At 40.9% G+C, this 13,330-nt stretch overlaps 1 protein-coding gene across 3 annotated transcripts in view; it reads right to left on the reverse strand.

Moving 5' to 3' along the window:
- Positions 1-11,023: 11,023 nt before the first annotated feature.
- The window catches only part of zfyve28 (zinc finger, FYVE domain containing 28), a 31,239-nt gene continuing 28,932 nt past the window's right edge, over positions 11,024-13,330 (reverse strand). For all 3 annotated transcript variants that reach the window (XM_080413594.1, XM_080413593.1, XM_080413592.1), the window contains one exon: positions 11,024-13,230. In XM_080413594.1, coding sequence (XP_080269720.1) covers positions 13,099-13,230 — 132 coding nt within the window. In that variant the 3' untranslated portion in view covers positions 11,024-13,098. The remainder of the gene's footprint in view (positions 13,231-13,330) is intronic.

A 13,330-nucleotide genomic window follows, 5' to 3' on the forward strand; every position in this document is an offset into this window, starting at 1 on the left:
TGTGTGTGTGTGTGTGTGTGTGTGTGTGTGTGTGTGTGTGTGTGTGTGTGTGTGTGTGTGTGTGTGTATATGTGTTGAGGGAGAAGAGAAAAAGAAGGGGAGAGATAGATAAGAGAAAAAGGAGAGGGAGAGAGATTCAGTTAATCAAATGGTGCTTCAGTTTATAGAACAACGCACTAGAATACAGAACCTATAAAGAACAGTACAGTGGTTGAACAGCTCTTTGTATGACAGAGGTTCTTTGTTTATATAGCAGTGGTTCTCAAACTGGGGTCCGGCTTATTAAATCAGCTGTTTTCGGCCCTCGAAACCGTACAGAGCACAGTGATAGAAGACTCTTTTGAACATAGCCGATCTACAAGCTCACAATGCGCATTGTGAGCTTGTAGATCTGCAATTTTCAAATGGCTGTATTTATAGGGCTGAAGTGGTTAGTGTGTTTTGTACTAATAATCAAAATCTACAAAGTAACTAGTAACTGAAGTTTTTATATCATTGTAGTGGAGTAAAATAACAATATTTTCCTCCTGAGATGTAGTGGGGTAGAAGTAAAAGTATTGAAAATTGTAAACACTGAAGAAAGTAAAAAATATCTCAAAATTGTATATAAGTACAGTACTTGAGTACATGTACTTAGTTACTTTACACCAATGGACAGAGCACAGTGGTGGACAAAGTACTCAACCCGTAGAGTCAAAGTATAGATATTCCTGAAATATTACAAGTTGAAAAAGTGATGTGTCAAATTTGTACTTGAAAGAAAAACCAAATGGACCCTTATAGATCTTTAACTATTGAGAGTGTAAAATGAAACCAAATGGACCCTTATGGATCTTTTTTAAACCAATTGTATTTCAATTCAAAAGTGGGGGGAGCACATTCCAGTACAGGACTAAAGTAAATGCATTTTGTTACTGCACCGCTGACAGAGAGGAAAAATAATGTGGGTGTGTTCTTATCAGTCATCAGATGCAGAGGACGAGGTTGAGAGGAAACTCCAGACTGTGAAGATGGAGACCAGAGAGACTGACCAGGACATGTTCACAGGTACAGTGAACAACAGTGTTCCAATGTCCTATTGTCTCCATGAATTGAATACACAGGACCTCAATGGAAACAAGCCCTGGGCTTATTGGGTTATCCTTTTAGCATTCTTTTGTATAAATCTGTGCCACTGGGCCTTTTTTTGCAAACTGTTAATAAAGCATTCAATCAATCAATCTCAACACGTTGTGAGCTTGTAGATCTAGGTTTAAAGTGCTCACACATGTGGCCTATTATAGTCGCTTCTTTTGGGCTTGTTTTCATAGACCTGGTTGCTTATTTGTCCCGCAAAATAAATATGGCAACACTGACAGTGAACAGACGTCCCGATTTGGCCAGGTTTAGCTTGGTCTCAAGCTGGGTGTCCCGAGGCCCTGACAAATATCTCTAAAACACTCATTTAAAATCATAACACTTTGTTTTGAATGCTTACATACGTGTAGATGTTTATCTTAGTCTGGTGTGTTGAAAGGTGCGGTCACTATAGGTGTGCTACTGCTAAAGCCTCATTCATACTTGGTTGCGTGCTGGTGTTGCATGCAGTAAGTAGCAGATATACAAGCTCACCACGAGTCACATAAGTGACGTGACACATACGTGACACACTCAAAACATGGCATTTCCTGTTCGCCATCTTCAAGGTTTGTTTGTTTGCTTTTTAAATATGGTTCACAGAAGGTCACATCAGCACCAGAGGAGGAGGAGAAGGAGATCATGTTACATTGCCCCCCACTGGCCTGGAGTATTCCTGTGCAACAGAGGTAAGCGGATCTGATGTTTTGCACCCTCCGTCCGTCTGTCCGTCCGTCTGTCCGTCCGTCTGTCCGTCCGTCCGTCCCGTCCGTCCGTCCCGTCCGTCCGTCCCGTCCGTCTGTCCGTCCTTCCGTCTGTCCGTGTGTGTACATGTTTTTTTTTTTAGCACCTTAACTAACGTCCATAAGTATATCATGCACAGTATACGTCTGCTGCTATGCTCACGCACCTTTATACCTTATCTCAGGTACCATGTGTAAATATGTAGATTACTTTGATCTCCTTTCCCCCTTGACTCTCCCCCCCCCACCCCCTGGCTCTCTTCTTCTTCCTTCTCTTTTTTTTCTATGGAAATAATGCGATGGGAACTATGCACGAAAAAAAAAATCACCCACTTTTTACCTCTTTAAACCTGTGAAGTGGCAATAAAAGCTGATTCTGATTCTTGTAATATTTCAGGAATATCTATACTTTGACTCTACGGGTTGAGTACTTTGTCCACCACTGTGCTCTGTCCATTGGTGTAAAGTAACTAAGTACATGTACTCAAGTACTGTACTTATATAAAATTTTGAGATATTTTTTACTTTCTTCAGTGCTTACAATTTTCAATACTTTTACTTCAATACTTTTACTATTGTGAACAGCTAAACTCTGGCACCGTTGGCCCGATTGCAGCAAAACTGTGCGCACACCATAGACCGTAAAAAGAATGGACAAAGCCAGCCCCATTGGTTTCTACAGACTGTTTTGAAGCCACATTTTCGGCAAATTCAAATCCGCCATCTTTGAACTTACGGTTCCGAAATGAAACCGGAAACGACTGCTATTGGCTCTAACCGCAGCGAGGGCGGGTCTTCTCTAGAACCAGTAGAAGCCCTAGAATTCATACCCTACTTTATCATTCATTTAAAAATTAATGGAACCATAATTTACTAAACACATGTCATGATGATTTAAAAAAGACTTTAGACTAGCGATTGAAAACATAAAGTGTTTATGAAAATGTTTACTAAGGTATTAAAGTCAAGTGTAAAGTCGGGCCAAAACCTCATTGATTTGTACTGTAACCAGCAGTGCTCTTCAGAAGGTGAAATAAAGACATCTGCTGGGCCGTTAATGGAACTTCAAGCTGTAAGAGAACCCGGAAATGAGCTTAAATTCCAGGGCCGGGGGTTTGCCCACTGGCATACACACTCCCTGGATGCCAGAGCAGAACCTCTGCCCCGAAGTTTTCAGATCGGCCTGTTATAGCGTCACCAGGAGGGCATTTCTTTTTTATATTACTCCTACAGATTTTGTCCAAACAGCACACAAATCGGTACACAGTATATATATACATATATATACATATTCCATCCTGATTGGCTATGATTGGCTTCCAAAGTTTGCAGGAGTGGTCCGTTTTTAACAAAATGCCACAAATCATGAACACAGCGTGCGATTGCCGTGAAACTTTGGACGTACTACATTGCCACTAGGCCATGGAAGAAATGCCACCCGATATTTTTCAATTGGGCCTTCTGGTGGTGCTATAACAGGCCGATTCAAGTTTTTACCTATAACTGGACCGATTTGTGTGTGTGCGTGTGCGTGCACGTGCACGTGCGTGTGCGTGCGTGTGTGTGCGTGTGTGCGTGTGTGTGTGTGTGTGTGTGTGTGTGTGTGCGTGCGTGTGTGTGTGTGTGTGTGTGTGTGTGTGTGTGTGTGTGTGTGTACAGATGCCCAGTGAAGGCCATCTGTTCAGTCACAGCATGGCTCAGTGCCACATGCATTCCTACAACTCAACATCCATGAGTCAAGACCTGAGATCTGCTGCTACCTGGAGGACTGTTGGCTACTCTGAGGCAAGCTGTGAGTAACACACACACACACACACACACACACACACACACACACACACACACACACACACACACACACACACACACACACACACACACACACACACACACACACACACACACACACACACACACACACACACACACACACACACTGTAGTGTTATCAAGTAGGACATTGTTCAATAAAGCAGTAAAATTCAGTGTCCTCCTCATATATGGAACTGAAGCACAAAACAAGGATGGACTACAAGACGTACAACTCTAACAGAGATGACAGATAAAATGCCATCAACTTAATAGTAGCTAACAGTGTCAGGGTCATTAAGAAAGCATGATCAGATTATTCAGATCACTATTTTGTTAAATATCTCTCTTCTCATGCCACGCAGCTGGCTCTCCACCTTCTCTCCTTTTATCTATCGCATTGACCGAAACGTCACTGGAAACAAACTCCTGTTTAGCCTACATTCTTTGGATTGTTACAAAAGAACAAAAACATTTCGATAGTGCCGAAATTTCTACTTACAACCACGAAAAGCAACCAAGTTTGCACCAAAGTTATGTATGGCCTATTTCTCTGCTCTATTGTAATGTTTTATTTGTCCAAAACCAAAGACCACAATGAAATTCGCTAACTCTGTTGTGTTTTTATCCTTGTCATTTCTGTGAGAAGCATGTTTTTCTTTTAATCATAACGGCTAGTAAATGAAATCAAATACAAAGGTATGAGAAAAAGAGCTCACAGAGCTTCATCTGTCACAAGATAATAACTTTTATTTATTATTATAGATCACAGAATGAATAAGGCAGACAGCAATATACCAGACAGTGTTCCAGACACAAATGTCACTTAGAACCATCTGAAGTAGTGCCCCTGAACCCCAACAATCATGTCCAGCCGCAAACGATCAGCTTTCAATCTTTCAGTTACAATCAGGTGAGTTCCATCAGTCAATGATTGTCTCTTCTCCTTCTAGATCTCCCTGAACAGGAAGAAAGGAGTCCCAGTCTGGTGCAGGTGAAACTAGAACCTCCGGAGATTAATGAGGAACAGGAGGAAAGGAGTCCCAGGCTGATGCAGGTGAAACTAGAACCTCCGGAGATTAAAGAGGAACAGGAGGACAGGAGTTCCAGTCTCGTCCATTTGAAACCTCTCCAGATTAAAGAAGTGTGGAGCGAGTCCCGTGTGGTCCAGGTAAAACTAGAACCTCTGCAGATTAAAGAAGAACAGCAGGAGAGCCCCAGTGAGGTCCAAGATGGACCAGAGCCTCCACAGACTAAAGTGGAACGGGAGGAGGAGCTACTGCAAAGACCAGAGGAGGCTGATGGGTCAACGTTGACAGTTCAAAGTGAAGAGGATGTTACAGAGCCTGTAGCCAGCACCTCAACTGAACACATGAAATCACAAGCTGATGTCGAGGACTGTGGAACTTCACAGCCAACTAGAGATGACCAGCTCTTCTCTTCACACTGCTCTGAATCTGACTCTGAAGACAGCGATGAGAGGACTTCACCCTGTTCTGAATCTGACATTGAAGACAGTGACTGGGAGGAGACCAGGGAAGGTCAGTCAGCTTTAAACAAACTGAAGTCACGCAAGACACTAAATGTGGAAGGACGGCGATTGTCTTTGAGCAACAAGCTGAAATCATCAAAACAAACTCCATCCATAAAAAGTCATAGAGGGAGTTATCTGAAACGACACATGAAGACTGATACAGGTAAAGATTTCTTTTATATAAATATTTACATCTAGCCTAGTTTTTAAAAGAAGCTTCACTCAAAAGGCTCATCTGAAGATGCACATGAACAAAGTCCATGGATGAGGACTCATACAGGGGAATTAAACACATTGTTTGTAGTTTATGGCAAATGCTTTGGTCAAAATGCAACACTTAATTAATCCAAACAGGTGGATTCACACAACACAGAAATCTGTTATTTGCTTAATTTTCATGCAACAAAAATGATCTTTCGAGGGTTGAGGTGGACCAGAACATAAAATAAACAGTGAGAATGAGGAGCTACATTCAGTGCTGCATCCCTGTCTGAAACTGTTGATCAATGTCATGACTTGATGTCAATATCACGAGTTATGACTGATTGTATCCTCCTCTTTTCTCTTGCCCCCCCACCCTCTCTCTCTCTCTCTCTCTCTCTCTCTCTCTCTCTCTCTCTCTCTCTCTCTCTCTCTCTCTCTCTCTCTCTCTCTCTCTCTCTCTCTCTCTCTCAAAGACAAACCAGCATCTTACAGTCGACAACAGTTTACTGAGACCTTAACTCAACCGGGGGCGGGGGCCGGGCAAGTAAAAACACATCAGCCAACTTGCACAAGAAAGAAAACAAAAAAATGTAAACACCTTGACAAGAGTTGTGACAATCAGTCAGGTCACCTGAAGACACACCAGCGTCTCGACACTGGAGAAAAACCTTTCCACTGTAATAAGTGTAACAAGAGTTTCAGTCAGTCAGGTAACCTGGAGAGACACCTGCGTGTACACACTAGAGAAAAACCTTTCCACTGTCATAAGTGTAACAAGGGGTTCAGTGAGTCAGGTAACCTGAAGATACACATGCGTGCACAAAACAGAGAAAAACCTTTCCACTGTAATAAATGTGACAAGAGTTTCAGTCAGTCAGGTAACCTGAATACACACATGCGTACCCACACCAGAGAAAAACCTTTCCACTGTAATAAGTGTAATAAGGGGTTCAGTGTGTCAAGTCAGCTGAAGACACACATGCGTGTACACACCGGAGAAAAACCTTTCCACTGTAATAAGTGTAATAAGGGGTTCAGTGAGTCAGGTAGCCTGAAGAGACACATGCGTACCCACACCGGAGAAAAACCTTTCCACTGTAATATGTGTAACAAGAGTTTCAGTCAGTCAAGGTATCTGAAGACACACCAGCGTCTCCACACTGGAGAAAAACCTTTCCACTGTAATAAGTGTGACAAGAGTTTCAGTCAGTCATGTAGCCTGAAGACACACATGCGTGTACACACCGGAGAAAAACCTTTCCACTGTAATAAGTGTAACAAGGGGTTCAGTGAGTCAGGTCACCTAAATAGACACATGCGTGTACACACCGGAGAAAAACCTTTCCACTGTAATAAATGTAATAAGGGGTTCAGTGAGTCAGGTCACCTGAAGACACACATGCGTGTACACACTAGAGAAAAACCTTTCCACTGTAATAAATGTGACAAGAGTTTCAGTCAGTCAGGTATTCTGAAGACACACATGCGTGTACACACCGGAGAAAAACCTTTCCACTGTAATAAGTGTAACAAGGGATTCAGTGTGTCATGTAATCTGAAGAAACACCAGTGTACGCACACCAAGGGAAAAACATCTCCACTGTAAACATCGTGAGAATTAACCAGCTGTATGTTGGTAGGGAGGTGGTTATACAAGCAACATATGGATATTAATTCTACTTATACAATTTTAAGAAACAGATTGTGTAAATATTGTGAATTGACTTTTGAAAGTGATTTGACGGCACCACTGCCGTAAAAGTTCACGCCAAGCCGGACCGGGCGCTCCAACGAACATAATTGTTCGTTGGAGCGAACCTTTTGGTGCTTGGGAAGCCAGCAAGAGAGAGTGTCCTTATCACTGCATTAGAGGTGCCTGTTCAGTGGGGAGGGGAACTTTGGAGTGTGAACCACCATGGTCAGTAAAGCCCACTGTCTGGTGAAATAGCTGAACTACAAGCTTACAATGTGTCACTTTGTGACACGTTGTAAGCTTGTTTAGATCATCTTTTTTTTCCGCAATTTTTACCTTTTGTTTTTGTAAATAATGAATACATGTTTTCTATTTCAGTTATTTGACATTTTCTTCCCTGTGCAATTTTTGATTACGAAGCCTAAAAGGCAAACAGAAATGTATCTTTTATTCATATGTTCCAATATTTCAATGCCAAAAATAGAATTAAATCGTTAATCGCAATTATTAGTGTGACAATTAATCGTCAACTTAAATTTGTAATCGTGACAGTCCTAATGATAACCCACCTTACTTTTTTGGGGGTCAGCAACCCGCAGCTCTGGAGCCACATATGGCTCTTTAGCCCCTCCCTAGTGGCTCTTTTTTTTGTACATCTTATTTAATTATTACCCAATTTTATAGAAGAGCACCTTGTTTTGGAGTTTTACTCTAGACCTTTTCCCCCCCACTTTTTTTCTATATTTAATTTACATATTGGAAAAATGGGTTTGAACAACTAAATCTTTCCCACCCATGTAAGTCCACCATTTGAAATATCTTCAAATAATGTGCAAATAAGTATTGCTTTCTATTCAGTAACAGTTGCGCTAGTCACGTTGATTTAATTTGGTTTTACACATCACAGATCAGTAGGTTCACACACATTTTGTCAACGTTTTATCATAAATGATAACGGCAAAATAAATTCTTAAATTTTTCCAATTTCTTTCAAGTAACCTGTAGTTCCTCTGTGTACCTCTAGGGCTACATGGAGAAACACTGCTGTCATATCATCACGGTCGGATGGAAACCTTGTATGTCCAAATCCGTTACTCTCAGGATATGGGGGAAAGATAACCTGTGTTCCAATGGATTCAATGTAGTTATTATTTAGTCACAAGCTCTTGTTAATACTTTACATTTGTTCAATATTTGTTAAATCTTGAACCGTGCCTTAAAATGAAACCCAGTTTCACACTATTTTTGTGTGATGCTGTAGTATGACAAAGTCAGGCATTAATTTGCAAAAAAAGAACATTACATATTTAAAGAGGTTTCTGTCCGACAGAAAATATATAGAATTGTCAGCTGATGTTTTAGTTTCTCAGCCTATGGCAGGTGGAATGATGATTGTGTGTTCCATTTTAAATAATTGTTTTGCGTAAACGGCAAATGAAAAGGCCATGCTTTTGAATAAAATATCTCATAAAAACCAAGCAAGGTTGTGTTTGATGATTTGATTTGATTTATTGATATGCACAACATGAATCATATACATATAGTATACTACTTCTTTCCTAGGAAAGCTGACAGAATATTGTTGTGCCGGTGAGGTAAAAACCCTAGGAGGGCTTATGAGAGAACCTCACCGTTTACATTATCCAGCCTACAAGTAGAATGTATTAGTGTCTAAAAACAAAAACAAAAAAGATATAGCTGCAAGCAGTGATAAACAGGGCCAAGGAATGAAAGGCAAAAAGCAATATGCAATAATAGCACAATAAGACATAGAAACAGAATAGATTGAACTTGAGACAAAGCAGCCCATGTAATTAGCAAATGAGCATTCTGAACAGTTGAGCAGAGTGCTGAGGGATTGTGGATATTGCAATGTATCTCTGTATTGTGTTGCTTATAATGCAGATTCCAAACTCGTGTCACAAATTCTGTTATCATGACAAACGTTTGCAATTTATTTTATTTCATCTTTATAGACAACACAGATGGATATTCTAATTAGGCTTATACATGTTGTCACCATGGTGACAACCATGTACGTACTGTAAGGTTGCAAGGTTGTAAGGTTGTTTTCAGAGGTCAATATTCGAGGTCAGGATGCTGTTTATGATAATTATAATAATAATAAAGACCTCAAATGATTCCAACAGGGGAATCTACTTCTCAGCTCGACACAGCTGAGGTGGTCATATATAGCACGCAGGGGTTAAGAACCTCACTCATGGACACCTCAACCCATAGCCATAGCCACACTACCAATTGAGCTATAGCTTTGTCCAGCCTTGTGGTGTCTGTCGAAGATCATAAACTCTTGCCTTCTGTCATGAACCAAGCCCCTGTTTCACTAAAGATCACTCGTTCACAAACCATTAAAAAAAAAATCCCCACCATGTTTTTGTCGACATAGGTCCAAAGTACATGCGTAGAAAGTTTCGTGCAGATTGCTCAAAAATCCCAGGAGAGTTTGATTTTAACTGCTTTTCATATAATTCAAAATGGTGGGAGATCTAAAGTTCAGAGGTCAAAAGTCAGACCACGAAAGTTGTTAGGCATGAGGAGGCGCATGTGTGTATCGAAGTTTCATGTCTGTAGGTCAAACAGGGCATTGTACCTGTTCAAAGTTGGCATTTTTCAATTGATTGCTATAGCGCCACCCTTTGGCCAATGGTTGTGAGTTTCGTGTCTTCACCATTTTCCATGACCCTCTACCATATTGCAGAGTTTCGTAAAAAGTGAATGCACGGTTAGGCCGTGACAGAAAAAACGGCAAAAGAATGATGAAAGTGTAGAGATGCAATAAGGGTCCACAGCCCTTTGGCCTTGGCCCCTTAATAACACCACTGATATTGTTTTTGTAAGTCATGATCAAAGATAAACGCTGATCCTTGAGATAGGCCTACTGTAGGGTGTTTGATTGAACTTTAGCTATATGGAACACCTGCCTTAGGATAATCCCAGCTTAGAGGCACATATCACAGGCTGTCAGTGGTGTTAAGTAACTAAATACATTTACTCAAGTACTTAAGTTTCAGTACTCCATTACATCTCAGAGGCAAATATTACACTTTTTACTCCACTACAATTATTTGAAAACTTTAGTTACTAGTTATTTTGATTACTATTACAAAACATACATTACCCACTTCAGCCCTACATACATGTCGGCCATGAAAATAGCGATCTACAAGGTCACAAGCTCACAATGCGTCGCAATGCGACGCATTGTGAGCTTGTAGATCTGCTATTTTCAATATGTTTTTTTATACATTTGAAAACTTGCGAAATGGGACATTCTGCATAATGTGTGTTTTCTACTTTTGGTATTTTAAGTCTTGGACATGTGCATAAACCTTACATTATTGTCCTTTCTAAGACAAAGGCCAAACTACTACAATATTCTGGTAGCCAGGCTGTGAGGACAACTTGCCATGTGTGCACCCAAGTGTTCATGTATTATTTGAATGTTTCCTCATTGTCCAATCATTTGTGGATTCAAATAAAGAGTATAACAATGCATGCAGGCGCGCACACACACACACACACACACACACACACACACACACACACACACACACACCAGGGACGTGCTTTTTTACTTAATTTCGGCCGTTTTTCACTTAATTTCAGCCGTTTTTTTTTAAACGGCCGGCCTGGTTGGCCTGGAATGGAGAGGCCTTTCTGGAATTGTCCCACATTTCCCAGTGGCCAGCACGTCCCTGGATGCTGTTCCTGCGTTCGGTTTGAAAGGGCCATTATATTAGGCAGGAGGATTGTCCATGCCCCTCTCTGCCCAGCTGAGTTTCCTGTCTCTCTCTCTACTATCCTATCTATATAAATAAAGTAAAAACTAATAACATACATATGAAAGTGGAGATGAGATGTTCTCTAGTATCACAGCCACAATCAACAAATTTGAAACAGGAAAAAGTAATTTATTATTTAATATACATAGCATTTAAAACTAGATAACATCATTTCTGTTTTTCAAATATGTTACACAGCTCTTGTCATTGAAATGTACTTGCTTTTTTGCTTTACAAAATAAGACCAAGCTCTGAAATAATAGGATATCCTGCCCTTTAATTACTGCATGATTCCTCTTTTTTTGTTTTTGGTACAGAAAAGTAGTTATAGCTTTTACACATGATTTCTTTTCATTTCGTTTTGTTTTTTATAAAAGAAAAGAAAAATCATCTTTTTAAACCGTTTATATTATTTGATGAAAATAAAACTGCTGTAATAGTAGTGGCATGAACTAGACAGAATAATGCCTGAGATTTAGCTTTACATCAGAGTAAAATGGACATACTGTAAACCATAACATACTGTAGTTAGTACATGGCTGGAGTAGAGGTGGAAGAGATTTTAAACATTGTTCCTTACCTTGGAAGCAGAGTCAACAATGTAAGATAGTTAGGTGCAAATTAATTGACAGTATAAGTACTGACAATCTGTTCCAGGCTGACAGTACCACCATGAAATCTGCACAGGTTTGTGCCGAAGAAATAGTTGGCCTATAATAACTACTATTTAAATAGCACAGGTTTGCCTCTACTAAAATGTGTGGGACTGTTGTACTAATTAGTAGTCACTGTATTGCACAATCAGGACAGGGAAATAGGAGAAACACAGAATTGGCCTGTAGTCTATAGGCAAGCACCTGAGAAGGCCTCATTTCAAAGAGTAGTGCACACATTGTGATGCTGATGTCTGTGCACTGTGGAAAACATAGTTAAACTCTCCACTAGGTGGCCTCCAAGACCTGACAGTGATAAGTAATGGAATCCCTTTCATCCAGGTCTGTGCAGTGGGGTCACTAGAGAGAGAACTATAAAACATGCCATGGTGCAACAATGGGCACAGCCCATATTATCATTAAAGGCTATTTTGACAATCTTCTTAGAATCAAGACCTCATTTCATCAAATGATACAGTATTACACATTCATTGCCATTAAAAGCGTAAACGAATCATTGCAACATGAAAGCTATATGGGATGTTTTTGTTTTTTGTAATCATTTTTGCTTTGCTGAGACTTGTAGTCTGGTGAAAATTACTTTCCAGTTCCCATACATATGGCAACCACAAATATGCGATGACAGAGTGTAGTTATTATCGACAGAATTATCCTTATTTACATGGCTATCGTGACTTACATTCTTTTGAGTAATCAGAGTCCCATGGGAACTCTGGCACAAATGTGGGAAGCCCGCTATCACATAAGAAAACATGTCACAAGGCCTTTTGTATACGCAGAAAGTAAAACAAAACAAATGATCCATCGACGGCCTGCTCTCCCTACTTTGTGCTGCAAACTGCGACAGATGACTGCTGCAATGTGTCAGTTCAACATCTTTTATTGCCTGGTACTTCCCTTTATCTACTTCTTCTGTAGGCAGGCAGGCATTTGTGAAACATTAGTGTGTGTGTGTGTGTGTGTGTGCGTGTGCGTGTGCGTGTGCGTGTGTGTGTGTGTGTGTGTGTGTGTGTGTGTGTGTGTGTCTGTCTGTCTGTGTGTGTCTGTGTGTGTGTGTGTGTGTGTGTGTGTGTGTGTGTGTGTGTGTGTGTGTGTGTGTGTGTGTGTGTGTGTATGTGTGTGTGTGTGTGTGTGTGTGTGTGTGTGTGTGTATCTGTGTGTGTGTGTGTGTGTGTGTGTGTGTGTGTGTGTGTGTGTGTGGAGAGAGTTGGTATCAGACCAGACCCTTAGGTTCCCTTTTAAGCAGCAGCATCTCTGAATCAACAGAAAAGGGTCCAGTCGTAGTCTGTGTGCCTGCACATCGTGATTTCTTTGTCTCCCATCCATTACAGTCTCTGTTTCCGAAGCCTGGCTCAGCAGGGGCAATAAGGACGACCACTAAGGCGTACCCGAGTAGTAGAAGTAGTATTAGTAGGGTTGGGGAGGGCGGGCAGGTTGCTTTGTACACCACCTTGGATCGATCCTATGCATATGAGCTCGCAGAGGCGTCTTGTGTGCTTTTCGGTGTTCATATTCATTGGGGGTCAGATGCCAGTCTTGTCGCTGTAGAACGGCGTGACGTGAAACATGTAGCAATGTGTGCACACCCTGACCGGCTTCACTTGGCCATAGCGGGGGAGGGGAGCCGAATGGGAGGAGCAGCGGGAGCAGAATATCTGAAATGACAAAGTGACAGGCACAGAGTTGATATCATGATACCATGTAATATCTCATAATCTGTCATCTGTTTCACAATCTATATGTAATACATCAATG

Source organism: Gymnoscopelus braueri (assembly GCF_963280865.1).
Source record: "Gymnoscopelus braueri genome assembly, chromosome: 19".
In the NCBI taxonomy this organism is placed as follows: domain Eukaryota; kingdom Metazoa; phylum Chordata; class Actinopteri; order Myctophiformes; family Myctophidae; genus Gymnoscopelus; species Gymnoscopelus braueri.